Below are 14,445 nucleotides of genomic sequence, written 5' to 3' on the forward strand. Positions count from 1 at the left end.
GCTGTTTGCAAAACACAATAGCAACCATATAATTAAATGTTTTTCCCCGTGAGTAATCTTTTGGAGGGTGGAGATTCTACCTTCATGAAGCGGAGTCCCTGATTACATGCTTAATATTAAAAACGAGTGATTTTAAGCATCATTTCAAGTATGGCTACTTAAATGCCAGAAGTTAAATGTGTTATTTAATTCTTTTGGCTGAAGGAGGGCAATTTCATTTTTCATTCCCTTTTTAGAAAGACAAATGGGTATTTTTAATAGACAACCGATATCTTCTGTTAAAGCATTTTCCTTTCTGTGCTATTTTCCTTCCTTCACTTGGATTTTCACATTACCTTCAGTTTTGTGCCAACACCATCAGTTCCAGAAACCAAGATAGGATCTTTGTAACCAGCTGCTTTTCTGTTAAAGCATTTTCCTTTCTATGCTATTTTCCTTCCTTCAGTTGGATTTTCACATTACCTTCAGTTTTGTGCCAACACCATCAGTTCCAGAAACCAAGATAGGATCTTTGTAACCAGCTGCTTTCAAATCAAAGAGGCCAGCAAATCCTCCAAGTTCCGCATTACAGCCTGCCAGTCAGAACACAGGAGAAATGAGTCAATTTTTACTTTCACGGGTTTCTCCAGGATCTCCAAAACAAATTCTTTCTGACGTTTGTCAACATGACTTTTCTCTGTCACCAGGAGACTTTTCTCTGACACTTAGAGCCTCTTCACAGAGGCACGGGAGCTCCTAATCTTTTAACTTTTGCTTTGTCTTTTGTTTCGTTGTTATTACCCAAGGCTAAAAATAAAAGACTTTGTGATTGAACATTCAATAATTACTGTAACTGATATATTTCACCCTGGTACTCAGTATTTTTCTGGAAAACAGAAAAGGAATTGTGGTAACAGACAAATTGAAGCCCACTGCTTCCTAAGAAAAGATGATAACTAGGCATTTTCCAACCAAAATTTCTTTTCTCTTTGTTTCTGCTAGTTATAGTATATTAAGACTCCTTATTCCTAAGACCGGTTGTGATACGTAACCTTAAAACTTTATAAAATTGGTTAAATCCTGAGAGCGAAACAAACATGAATCAAAAATAGTATGAATGCTAGGAAACGACCAGTTGCACTAGTGTGTGTATATACCTATATTTTACTCTCTATGTATATCTGATGTTATTTGAAGGTTCTCAGTTAATCTGAAGTAAAACACATTTCATAAATTAATGATATTTTAAATCTATCAGAAGAATTACAACAACTTGCTAAAGCAAGATGTGCCTGAGATCACAACAAAAAAAGGATGAATTGATTCTGTTGTAACCAAGCAAAAGATGGGTCTTCCATATTTATCTCAAGTAATAGTATCTCTGAGAAACTCTACATCTTTTACAACCTTCTAAATATTCATCTACAAAAATGGTATTCACTGTGCAAGAAATAATGATCCATGTAATTAAGAACAGCACTAAATGGTAGGATTTTTGCTTGCATTTATCCTTTTAGGGTGCTGAACTGTATTCTCTAGCATCCCTGAAATTCAGGAGATACAGTTTAGAATAATTTTGGGAAGAAAATCTGTATTTAAGGGAGTATGTTTTGAAGAAATCACAGGCACTTGCTCAACGCAGATATTTCTTGCGTAATCTACAAACACGCAGAACACATAAATAATAAGCTTTTATATCAAGATCAAGATCAAATGATTACCGTGAACGGTCTGAAACAGAGATAGATGGTACAAGTCTTACCTGACCTTGATGTGGCTGCAGCTAGGGGTTTAATTTTCTGAACCAAAGTATTCCCTGCTGCAATGTCTACCCCACTGTTTTTGTAAGTCAGGCCTCTGAAAGAATGTTAAAAAAGATGTTACAGCAACTGATTACTAAATGCAGAAACATTAAAAGAATATTTTCTTCTTTACGTTACTGCATCACTAAGGAAATTAATCATCCAGAATCCTATTCTGCTGTAAAGTACCACTATTTTCCCTCTTGTACAGTAACTTTGCTCATATAAAATGATTTGTAAGTGTTGCAGTACTCATTTCAGGCAGGGTCAATGACTCCAGGGTTAATCTTTTTGCTGTCTGGAACCTGACCTAACACATATACCTGAAGATAGGGAGTACTAGACCAAAGAAACAAAACTTCATGGATTTGTACCACATAGAGTCTGGAATAAGCAGAATTCAAACAGCTCCAGGTATCTTGAAGACAGCATCCGAGCATCTCTAGCATATGCTATCCAGTCAAATACCAAGATAAAAACCAAATAACCAACCAAAAAACCAAAAAAACAACTTAAAAAAAACCAAAACCCAAACATCAAGGTAAAATAGGTGGAATAATGGATCAGATTTTGTAAGGTTTGAATTCCTGGTCCAGATATTGACGTTTCAGTAGCGTATTTCCTATGCTCAAAACAAAACCGATACAAAAATGCACTGCGAAATGGAAACACCTCAGCACCACGCAGGATCAAGCTCAAGTTAGCTTTTCAAAACAGAAGTATCACATAAATCAATAATCCTCTATGATACTTCAAGAGTTTTACAACTTTAGCTTAAAGGTTGCCTCTCCTTATCACCTGAAATGATAGTACCACAAACCCAGTCACACCTCTTTTTTACTTAAATGGACTTTCTATTAAAGTATATATTTCAAAGTTTATTTTAAAAAACCCAAGTTCCTAAGGTCCATTTTAGCAATCAAGAAAGAAAAGACCATAAGCTCTGGGTGGTTTTTTATATACAGCTAGACAATAGAGCAAGTACAAGGTATTTTCGTTGGTATATACAGGTATATGGAACCTGTCTGTCCATATGCCCGACTACGGGCACCAAGTACCATCCCACATTTATGGAAAGACCTTTTCATTTTGGAGATAGTAAGTTTAATGACTTTTAATTACTAGTCGCACCAAACGTATCTCACTCTAGTTAAGCAATTGTTATTTCTACACTGGCAGTGGCATCAACCAGGCTACCTGGTGCATCCCTTTTAACTCTCTTATTGATGTGATAAGAGTATTAAAGTTAAATTCTAAGGGTGAAACACACTGCTGATTAACAAGGTCAAATACAACAAAAAAACTGGCCAAAGAGTGGCGCTACCAGGAATATACAAAGGTATCTGCGCTCACATTGTATCTCTACTCAAAAATTTGCAAGAGGAAAAGAATTGTAAGAAGCAGCTGTTCAGCCTGTGAATAAGACTCAAGGAAATACTAGCCTGCAATACGAAGAAGACCAAAGTCAGGCCCTTTCAGTCTGAATGTGATAAATATCACTTTATTTTCACTTTATTTTTAAAAGCATGGTATCTACTTTGTTTCTTTAAATGAATCTTTAATTCCTTAAATTTTCTTGAATATATTTTACTGGATAAATATTTTGAATATTTTCTTTACGTAAAGTGCATAGGACTTTATCCTGCAAAGCTACCAAGAGGAGGTGTGTCCTCAACTTTAGGGGGCCAATCATCATCCTTTCCTAACTGTGTGCCACACAGAGTCCAAAGTGAAACATGCCTAAAATTCTTCCAATTTTAGGATGTCTGAGCAAAAGTTGGTGCAGACTCAAGAACAGTGAACCAGGTGCTGACTGTAAACAGTTCCCAGGAGTCTCCTTCATAAGCCAGGGATCCTCCCAGCATACAGGCACTCCAGCAAAGAAACTTGCTGGCTATGCTCCACGAACTCAGTGTTTTAGAGACCTGTTCATTAAAAGACCTTCTCTTGCCTCATACACTGACCTACTACAACACAAATACCAACTACACATTTTCACATCCATTCCTCAAAAGATGCACAGTACTTGAAAGAAGACTAAGTACGAATGCCCTTGTTTATACAGTAAGTTTATTGACCATAATTTTACAATACACTAATCAGTACACACTGACAGCAAAAATGAAGCTTTTACTGATAGGCTTCACAGGCTACAAAATACCCTATTCTCAAAAGTTACGTTTTGAGCTAACTGGAGCGTCGGCAGGCAGATACTCTTGTTAGGTAAAAATTAGTCTAAAAACCTGCAATAAGCTCTCAATAACATTAGAGAGAGAGTAAGACACATGCTTTAGAAAACAAACCTGCACCCATATAATCTCAAGACTGTTCAACTGAATATTGTGAAAATAAAAGGAATAATAATAAAAAGGAGCAATAAATCCTACCCGTGTTATTAACCAGCTATTCCATTAAAATGCATATCCCAACAAGGCAGGTGTTTCAAGATCATTTTAACCATTTCCAAAAACTCTAAAAGGAACCAATAAGATAGCTCAAACTTTGTTCATATAAACATTTAATGGTTCCCCTTCCCTAAACCAGATGTAACAGACAGCAACATCACAAGATATTCCTACATGTTTGTCACTGTAGTTTAACTCAGACTTGGGAGAATAAGAACAAGGATGAGAGAGTCATCAAAAAGCCTGTTCCTTCCTTGGCTGGTCTTGCTGAGATGGCTTACAAGGATGGTAGTTAACACTCGTCCAGAGTTATGCATAGTATCAACATCAGTTTATTAATGTAAACTAGCAATGTCTTTAAGTCCCTCTTACACTGGTAATGTCCCTTTCAAGCATTTCAAATATCTACCTGGATTGCCTCAGGAAAGCTATAGCCCGATAACCAATGTCGTTTCTATAAATGGCACCCTTGAAGTGTACGGCTGCTACTCCCTTGTTGGCTTCTTCCAGTGCTGTCATTAGATCCTTTTTAATAGCAGTTACTGTAAGGACTCGTCCTCCACTAGTCACCACTTTGCCATCCTTCAGGGCTGTGCCTGCATGGAACACCTCCAATCCTAGTTGCTTAGCCCTAGAAAGTCCTGTGATTGTTGTTTAAGAAAACAAAAGCAGAAAAATCAGTTGATTAGAACACGCTCTGTTACATTACAAATGAATAGACACTCAGCACCGACTGTGTCCAGAAACCACAACAGAATACAGTGTGATCATGCTGACAAATAGGAATATACCTGTAAAAACTACATTTTGAGGAGACACAAGTCTCCTCTACTTGTATGCTCAGGGACACAGAAAAGAGGTATTTAGCTGAAACGTGTGTATACAACATCTAATTCTAGCTGGATTTTATACCTCACTGACGTAGAGACCACAAAACGTATCAGCATGAACATCATGCTAGAATCAGGGATCAGCCCAGAACTACTTTACTGTAACACATATTAAAAGAAACACCACAGAACTTATCAATATAGTGTGGAGAACGGGAAATCTGATGGGTGCATTACCAATAAACTTCGATGGGTGAAAATACAGTTGTCTCTTGCATAACCACAAGGTCTACAGTTTCTGTGAATCTGAGTTACACTGATTCACCTTCATCTGCTGAAAGGAGAGAGGGCAGGAGAGGAATCAAGCTTCTGCAGTTTCTACTGCTATATTTACCTGTTATTTCCAAACCCTTGGGATACGTTCCTGGATACCCTTCGCTAGCCATGACCACCGTCACAGCTGCACTGTCTTCAAACCAAACTGGCATGGAACTAGACAACTTTTTATTGATAACTGCTTGCATAACTTCATACAAATCACTTTTCAACAGCGGAAGAATTACCTAGAAAAATACAGATTAGCAAATGACAGAAAACAATGCACATTGTAACACTTTCTTCACTGAGCTTTTAAAAATATGAATGCATCTGTAAAAGTAACATTACATAGGTATGTTCATATACTGTGTTTTCACAGATATATACATTCTGTGCATAATTATATATCTTTAAAAATACTCTTCCTTGAAGATAATTTCTATGGGTCAAAGAACTGCTACGTATGGAGTGGAAAAGGTAGACCAAAGAAGTCTACTTGTTCTGAAGAACAGAAATGAAAGGTTTTGTTCCACTTGTCAACAACGAATGGGCAAAAGAAGTGTTCACTTCTTTAATAAACTAAAAAACCCAATCCAACTCCATTCCAAAAAAGGTAAAAAAGTGTTGAGTTTCACTCAAGCTCATAGTGTGCTGAAATCTTCTCTGGAATGGATCAATTCCATAAGAGACCTTCTGTCTCAAATAAACAAAATGTTTTAATCCCCACTCAATTAGATAATTATTAATCTGAAAGTTAGTTAGGAATAATGGTGTAAAGTAACAGCCTTTTTTCCTCCCATAACACCAAACTATCTACCAACCAAATAACTCACCTGACATTCTGGGTCACCAAATCTGCAGTTAAACTCGAGAACTTTAGGCCCATCTCTGGTAAGCATTAATCCAGCATAAAGCACACCTAGAATATAAAATTATATAAAACGCTACCTAAGCAACTGCATAGGTCATTTGTTTTGAATCTGTTAATAATAGCATTAAAAAGGATGCCTCCTGTGCTCATTTAAAGGTACGATGTTAACACCCGAGAAATGCTAAAAATAAATCAGGCAGAAATAGTTGTGGTTACAGTTTCGCAGCTTATCTTCAAAAGTTTTCCTTTCTGGTCTTCCTTATTTGACGATTATCCACCAATAATGAAATGATATCCATTGATTTCAATGGACTCTAAATCAAGCCACTGATATCAAACCCAGTTTCCAAATAAATCAAAGTTATCTTCCTTAACTTACAGTATCTTAGACCTATAAAGAGGACAAAGTAAAAGAAGTATGTCCTTATCATTAAAAAACCCAAACTTTTGTACACACCGAAATAGGGGACACCTTCTTCCCTCATACCATCAACAGTTTTCTGAAGAACAGTATCTCTTATTTTCTGCAGCAGATCTTTAGAAATCTAATAAAACAGAATTAGAAAACACTGTTTGTAAAAAGGGATTTTTCCCACTGTGTGGCTAGCTTTTCTAAGAGCCAAGCAGAACACTTGAACGGTCTCTTCTTCACTCCAAAACATTTCACACAACAGAAAGCCACAATTCTTTTCTCTCTCCTCAGACAACATTCCACAGCATTAAAAAAACCCTTGCATTTTTTTCAGACAATTTTCCATGCTCAGATCTACATGTGCAAGCAATCCCACTGGTTTCAGTGGAACAAACCACTTGGAGACATAATGCAATTTAGATACAGCCTCCCACAGACAAATCACAGTTGGAAAGCATAGTGATCAATGATCAAATTTTATTCAATAAACAAAACTAACAGCTTCATAGAACAACAAACCCCGTATTTTTATTGAGATAAAAAAAGAAAAATCACTGGCTATGACACAGGTGAAGACAAAGTAAAGTAAATCCTTTTGCAAATCAAAGTTCCTTGCCAAACAGAAACCAATTACCTTAAGGCACAGCAAAAATTTGTCATTAGCTTACTTCAGCCCACGATAAAAAAATGATTTTATGCACTCGGTTCTAATGATCAGAATTTCATAACACTTAAAAAAACCCAAATCAAAATACAAGGTTGCAGAAATAATAACACTTCCACCTTCATAAATAAAAGTAATTCAGTGGAAAGAAACAAGTAGATTCAGTTACGGGCTTTACTTAACTATGTTTTAGGCAACTCTTTGCTGTTTATCACGGTGAAACTAAAAATTCACACCTGCTTTCAATGCTAGATCTCTAGCGAGCTAGAGCTGTAGCGAGACATCTCCTTACCAATACTTTTTTACCTGAGGTGCTGGGGAATAAGCTCCCATTCCTCCAGTGTTAGGTCCTTCATCTCCATCCATTAGTCGCTTGTGGTCCTGGGCTGGAGGCATGGGAGCAATCGTGATGCCATCAGTGAAACATAAACACTAGAAAACAAGGAGAATAGATAAAACTTCAGAGTATGGTTAAAATTAAAGCACAAAAAGTGCCAATATATTTGCATTTCAGTGTTAGAAATGGATATTTAACAGCATAAATTCTGTCTCCCTGATAAAACAAACTACAGTAATCTAAACATTTCCCTTGCCCCTCAGGATGCAGTGCCTCATTCTGTATGACCTTCCTCCAAATATTACCTTTAATATAACATATTAAAAATTATAACAAAACATCAGTAGTTGTACTGAAAATAAATACTCAAAAGATTGAAAAAAAGAATACTCCACAATGGAAGCTGATTCATCTTTCACCTTCCTCCCCCCAGCTCCAGAAGGAAGGCCTTACATTCCTTTCAAGATTTCCTTTTTTTTCTTGAGAAAACTAGTTACTTTTGAATTATTTATAAATTACTTATACAGCAGATGATTTTACCCTTGATATCTTCATAATAACAAGCCTGCTGGCATCTTCTGTAATTGGATGATGATGTTCACTGCCTGGACTACTGCTAACAGTACTCAAAAACATTTTAAAATCGTAATAAACAAATATGCAAGGATTCCCCTACAAAACCCAAAAATGCCAAAATAGAATATATTCAAAACTACAGTCATTTGTCATTTCTGCATTTGTACGTTGTCATTTATACAGTCATTTGTGGAAGGTGAATTATTCTGACAGGCAAGACAAGCATTACATTTTTTTCATTACTGTCAGTCATCATAGAAAAAAACCTTTGAACTGCGCTTTTATATTATTGTGTTACATTACAGTAAGTCTATGGTATTCTAAGGACTAATTAAGAGCATTGCATATTTTCCACTAGAGAATGAAGATCTGGAAAACCCCTTAGTTCCTAAAAAGGTCAAGCCAAAGCCAGCCAGGAAGACCAGTATCTGCACATCTAATTTCTTCATATTGTGCAGGAAACCAGACTATGCAAAGACTGGCAATAGCTGAAGATGATCTCTTACTTTATAAATGTCACCACCTCCAAAATGAATGTTCGCAACATCCAGCATAAGTCAATTCCAGCTCCAAGAGTCAGGAACCTGAGCTGGTACTTGGCTGTTCTACTTTGTGTGGTGCGGGTGTCAAGTTGCCCTGCCACCTCAAAACCTAGGCTCTAATTCTCCTTTTCTCCTTCACGCTCTGCTCATTCAGTCAGACACATTTTTTTAGACAAAGGAACTCAATCAGCTTAAAACAAAGGAAATGTTCTCTCTACATTTGCAGAGTAAATCAACAATGTCAAAACATTCAACAACCTACGGTTCCAGGTCTTTCATCCCCGGGTGTACTTCCACGTTACAATATCTCTGTCAATGAAACTGATAAAAGAGGATCCTGCCTGTGCCTGTCTGTCTTGAGTTGATGGTTTCCTTGCTCCAAAGGAGTTTACCGTTCCCTCATGATGCAGTTCAACACACTCCCTTCATCATCAAAGCTGATGAAAGAATGTCTCCACTCTCCCTTACTTCCAACCACTCGTTGCCTTGCTCTGCGCTTCACCATCCCTGTACTGATTCAAATGGAACTGGGCTCTGAACCAGAATACAGAAAACATGCAAGGCGGTGGTGTTGATTCCTTTGAAAAAAAGGTCTTTAGGCTGTAGCTTCACAAACAGGTAACTAATATAACTCAAAGTCAAAGAGCAGTGAAGAGGTAGCAAAGTGGAAGGGAAGGGACATCTTATACTGTCTTTGCTGTCAGAGAAATTGTAACATGCTCAATGACACTAAAAATTATTAAGGTTTGATTTTCCGTGTAGCAAGAGTTGATTTTTCTTGAGTTACTTTTATTTAATTTGAATTATTTTAATGGATTGGAGGAAGTTTGGGTCTTAACACAGTTGTCTTTAATTAATACGATTTTATTTATAAATGGATAACTGTTTCTAATTTCAGTAATAAAATCCTATAAGTCCCTGCTGTAAGTACTTATATAGCATTTCCTAAATAGTTTAGAACAGGTATAATTGAAGTGTTACAGTGAGATGCACACTTACAGAAACTTCTTCTCCTTCAAGAAGTTCTTCAACAACAACAGTTTCTCCAGCTGTGCCAAAAGTCTTATCCTACAGTAAAAAAAAAACCAAACTCTTTAGTTCTGTTTCAGTTACTTTAAATTATTTAAAATTCAACAAGAAGAAATATTTTCAATACAGCAAGAAAAATGCAGCACAGTTTGGAGACTATTAATCCATTCTCCACCCTGGGTATGTCAGCAATGGTAAAATCTTTGCTCCTCTTTTCTGTTTATTCTTAAATAATTGCAGATTTTATGGCTGAATGATTTTAATTGCAGATGATATTTATGACATACTGAACAACTCCTCATGCTCCAGCTTCTGAAGCTTATGCCCATGATACTGAGACTAATGACAGTGACTGTCAAGTCTATAATCTGAACTTTTATGTTATAAGAAAGTGCAAATCTATAGAACACTTTGGAAGGGAGCAATATTTTCATATTCCAAAGCAGTGTTTGAACACTGTCTTCATATTTAGGCAATTAATAACAACCAACCCATACGGTCAAGAGTCTCCAATACTTTTTTTTGTTTAAGACATTGGGTCACAAGTTATAACATATATTTGTCCAGAAACAATATACACACAGATACACACCACAAATGGTGAGTGCAGACCCTGTATTCTGACTCTTGAAATACACGTGTGTCCGGTAATGTCTCCTATAAATCAGTGTAGCTCCACTGAATTGTAAGATGATGTGCTGCTGACACCAGCTGAGGACCTGTCCTGTAAGCATCTTATTTTCCACCTCTACATTCCTCGCTGTTCAGAAAAAATTGCCTCATTTTGCTTCTCTTCAGGTATTGATGGTCGTAATATATTTGTTGAATATTCTACCTAGATACATACCTAACTTGAAATATTCCACTGGAACTTTACTACACATTTAAGTGCCGTGTGACTGGAACCCTAAAGCTAATGTTCTTGCCAAGACCCAGTTCAATCACAGTGTTAATATTACAGCACTGTACTACCTGTTTGATTGCAGCAGTCTCAAATGGTGAATAAAAAAGGAAATGCATATGAAATTAAGTGTGGGTTTTCATTAAGAATGATTTTATTTTAGCCTACAGGAACTGTAGAGTACCCTGCCTTGTAATTGCAGAGTACCCTGCCTCAAGCAGTGAGTATGACAGAGCTTCATAGCTGTCCAACCGATGGGTAAAAGATTTGATCTCTTTTAGCCATGTTCCTATAAAAATAGAAATAAAGAATACCTTCGAGACTCGAAGATGCTTAACAACTTATTTGGTGTGAGAACTCCTCCAAATAGTGCATGACATTTCTACTCACCTGCATGATTTCAGTAACAGCTTTGCAGGCTTCTTCCTTGTTCGAAGCCACAATCACTCCTTTGCCAGCTGCCAGGCCACTAGCTTTTACAACTAAAGCAGGGAAGTTTGCACTTCAAAGACAGAGAAGAGAGATTCAAGAGTAAACACTACGTATTGCAATCGTATTCTGTAGGCATTTTGAACATGTCAATAGTTGAAAAATAAAACACTTCTCAGTTTTCATAGCAACCATTTTACCTTACTGAATATCACACAAACAAAAACCAGGCTCTTCTTGTTATGCTATGCCTGTGAAGGATTTCCGCTTCCCATTTTTTCCCCAGCACTGAATTTCATTACTGTTCTGAAAGGTTGTTTTCCTTTTAATAATTAACTGTTGTATCATTTTTTGGTCACTTGGATTGTATTCTGATGAGCTGAGTAAGTCTCCAATGTGGAATTTATATTCATGGAGAAAAGGTACGAAGAAGGCAGAACATATGACTATCAGACTGCAAGCTGGGTATCCACAGTAGGCAATTTGGAGAAAAAAAAAAAGTTTGCCCTATATTCTCCTGTATACTGAACTTTATTTCATTTTAGAGCAGTAAATAGAGCAGCGGGTAGTGTAATGTTAGATTATCCTTTAAAACCTTTACTGATGTTCTATCACAGCCAAAAGTGTTGATATGATAGTAACTCTTTGATTTTTTGTTTTGGATACCTAGCACACAGTACATTGCTGTTAAAAAAACATTTCTAAAATGACAAGAATTTTACCTGTTAATAAAGGTACATGCTGCTTTAGGATCAGTAAAACATTTCCATCTTGCAGTCGGGATCTCATGACGATCCAAAAAGGCTTTGGAAAAGCTCTTGCTGGACTCCAGCTGAGCTGCCTTTGCTGTTGGACCGAAACACCTTACTCCAGCTGCTGTCAAGTCATCAACAATTCCTAAAAACAACAACGCACACACACAAAACACAAATCATCAGATTATTTATAGGATTCAGGTAGTCAAAGTCTACAGATGCACTGATATGTTGGAAGAAGTATGTCAAGAATGGTAATCCAAATATATCTGTCCAGTGCCTATTTTACTAGATGGGCCTTAGATGCATTCTTCACTGTAATCAAGACCAGGCGACCCTACAAGTCAGGGCTAAGAAGATCTGCTGCATTTGGGAATAGATGACAATCCTCCCTTGTTTGATTACAGCTTTTAGCTAAAAAGTCAACAGTAGTCCTTTCCAAAGATGACAATTGTTGATCATGTAACAGGTTAAAACAGAAAAATTATCAGCATGTTTATAATTTCGCTTTTCCTTACCAAGTCTTAAATTATTACTATTTCAAAAAATGAAAACTCCATAGGAAAATCAAAACTTTAGTTAAATTTCCTATATGGAAACACTTCGATACCTCTTTTACTAATCCTCAAAGGACTAAAATTTGCTTTTCTTCCTAAATTATGAAGACTATGATTTTTAACTTGCTTTTTCTTACCAGCAGCAAGAGGAACTTCTGGACCAACCACAACCAGCCTAATCTCCTGATCTCTGCAGAACTGGGCAAGTGCAGCATGATTGCTGACTGAAACAGCTGTTGAAGATAACAAAAGGTCAGTAAGACTGCACTCATTACTGTTGCTTATTTATCACAGAACACTGAAGCAGCATTTTCACCAGCCTCACGTTCTTCAATGGCAGGTCACTGTCAATCTGGAAGGGTGAGGCATACACTAATATACACACAAGCCTTAGACCAAAATATAGCACCAAACCCTCCAGCAAGGGCTGTGGTTCGATACGCATTGTCAACCCACCTTGCTCTTGAAGGTGAGAAAAAAAGTCTTGGTTCCCCTACACTGCCATTCAGTAAACTGGTCTCATCTCTAGGAACATCCCATTTGCCAACACAAGAAGCACCACAAAGGATCCAAGGGAAAACTAACTCATAAGCAAAAAAAAAAAAAAAAAAGATGTTTTTCAGCCAGTCTCCTCCCTAAGCAGGGCCATCATGAAGCTTTATGCATGTTCGTACGAGCACGGGGTAGGGGAGAGGAACAAGTGGGTGGTGGGGGGTTGCAACTGCTTTCTTTTTTTTTTCCCCTTCTTTCTGCCTTGCTAACTGAAAATGGACATATTAAAATGACACCACGGAAACAAAGGGGAATCTGAACATGTTCTCTTACATCAGGCTGGACTTAATAAGGACAGGTGCTGTAATTATGGGTAAGGATATTTGCTTTTAGGTTTTTATGACTGTTATCTTTCTACAAACAAACATTTGTATATGACCATACCTGGAATACCAAAAACTATGTAAACAAAAGAAAAAGCTTGCATGAAAGACAATAATGTCAAGTCTCATGATAAAAAATTTACGCAAGGCAACGCAATTCCACTGCTTTTATCAAGAATAAATAAAGCCAAGGTCTACAGAGGATGGGAACACGCACCCAGAGAGAGCCAAAAAAGTGGTGAGCATGGCCCTGCACCGATTGGCTGCTCCTGCAGGGAGGAGACTAACACATCAGGGCTCGAAGCTGGCAAAGGAGCAGGGTACAGCATAGAAGTTTTGTCTGTGATATCCTGTTAGTGACTGTGCTGCCAAGCTTACCAGGAGCTGATGGTCCCTTCCTGCTAGTTTGTGGGACAGTGATGAGAAAGAAAGGAGAGGCAGTGATACAGCAGCTTCTGCTGGACAGACACAATTTTGAGCTGGTGCCCGCTGCACTCCTGCCATCCTGTAGGAATAAACTGCCTGCTTCCACAAGAGGAGCAGCTGTCTCTGCCTACAAGATGGGATCAAAGCAACTATCTGAAACCTACATTTTGGTTATAGATTTGCCCTATTCGAGTGGAGTGGTGGAAAAAAACAGACTAAATACTAATAAAAATTACCTCCTTGATCCCTATTTAACAGTTCAATTTCTTTTGTTCCACCAATGTTTGTAAGAAAGGAGAAGCGAAGGCCTTTGACTTCTGTGTGCAATTTATGTCAATTGACTTCTGGCTCACTAGAGAGAAAAACCAGAAATATAACACGCTTGGCTTTAAAGTACTGATTAACGTAAAGGTCAATATTGTCTTTCAGTTCTGTGGGGCTGTTGTGAAAGCAGCTAGAGAACAGCAGATCCCAACCACAGCTGGTGAGGAACTGAAGAGGGACGATCCCTGTTCCCCATGAGATTAATCCATGCGAAGGGGAGAAGGGAAAGGAAAGAGACTGCAGGATGATTGCACTTTTCACCCCAAACTGTCTTGCCACAGGTCTGATCTACTAGTGATATAAACAGTGACTATTGGCACAAGATTTGCATGATGTGAAAATGTCCTAATAACAAATGAAAAGGAATAAATCACATTGTTAATATGTAATTTTAACTTCCCCCCCCCCCCCAA

The 14,445-nt window shown here is 37.5% G+C and overlaps 1 protein-coding gene across 1 annotated transcript in view; it reads right to left on the minus strand.

The window, feature by feature from the left end:
* The window catches only part of GART (phosphoribosylglycinamide formyltransferase, phosphoribosylglycinamide synthetase, phosphoribosylaminoimidazole synthetase), a 34,722-nt gene that overhangs the window by 14,636 nt on the left and 5,641 nt on the right, over positions 1–14,445 (minus strand). Inside the window, exons 3-13 of the mRNA XM_010131507.1 lie at positions 12,545–12,640; positions 11,818–11,992; positions 11,057–11,168; positions 9,736–9,804; positions 7,588–7,713; positions 6,663–6,750; positions 6,168–6,253; positions 5,411–5,579; positions 4,596–4,827; positions 1,742–1,836; positions 463–572 (exon numbers count right to left, since the gene is read on the minus strand). Of these exons, the coding sequence (XP_010129809.1) occupies positions 463–572; positions 1,742–1,836; positions 4,596–4,827; positions 5,411–5,579; positions 6,168–6,253; positions 6,663–6,750; positions 7,588–7,713; positions 9,736–9,804; positions 11,057–11,168; positions 11,818–11,992; positions 12,545–12,640 (1,358 nt within the window). The remainder of the gene's footprint in view (positions 1–462; positions 573–1,741; positions 1,837–4,595; positions 4,828–5,410; positions 5,580–6,167; positions 6,254–6,662; positions 6,751–7,587; positions 7,714–9,735; positions 9,805–11,056; positions 11,169–11,817; positions 11,993–12,544; positions 12,641–14,445) is intronic.

The sequence above is a fragment of the Buceros rhinoceros genome, unplaced genomic scaffold (assembly GCF_000710305.1).
Source record: "Buceros rhinoceros silvestris isolate BGI_N320 unplaced genomic scaffold, ASM71030v1 scaffold11302, whole genome shotgun sequence".
NCBI classification, from domain to species: domain Eukaryota; kingdom Metazoa; phylum Chordata; class Aves; order Bucerotiformes; family Bucerotidae; genus Buceros; species Buceros rhinoceros.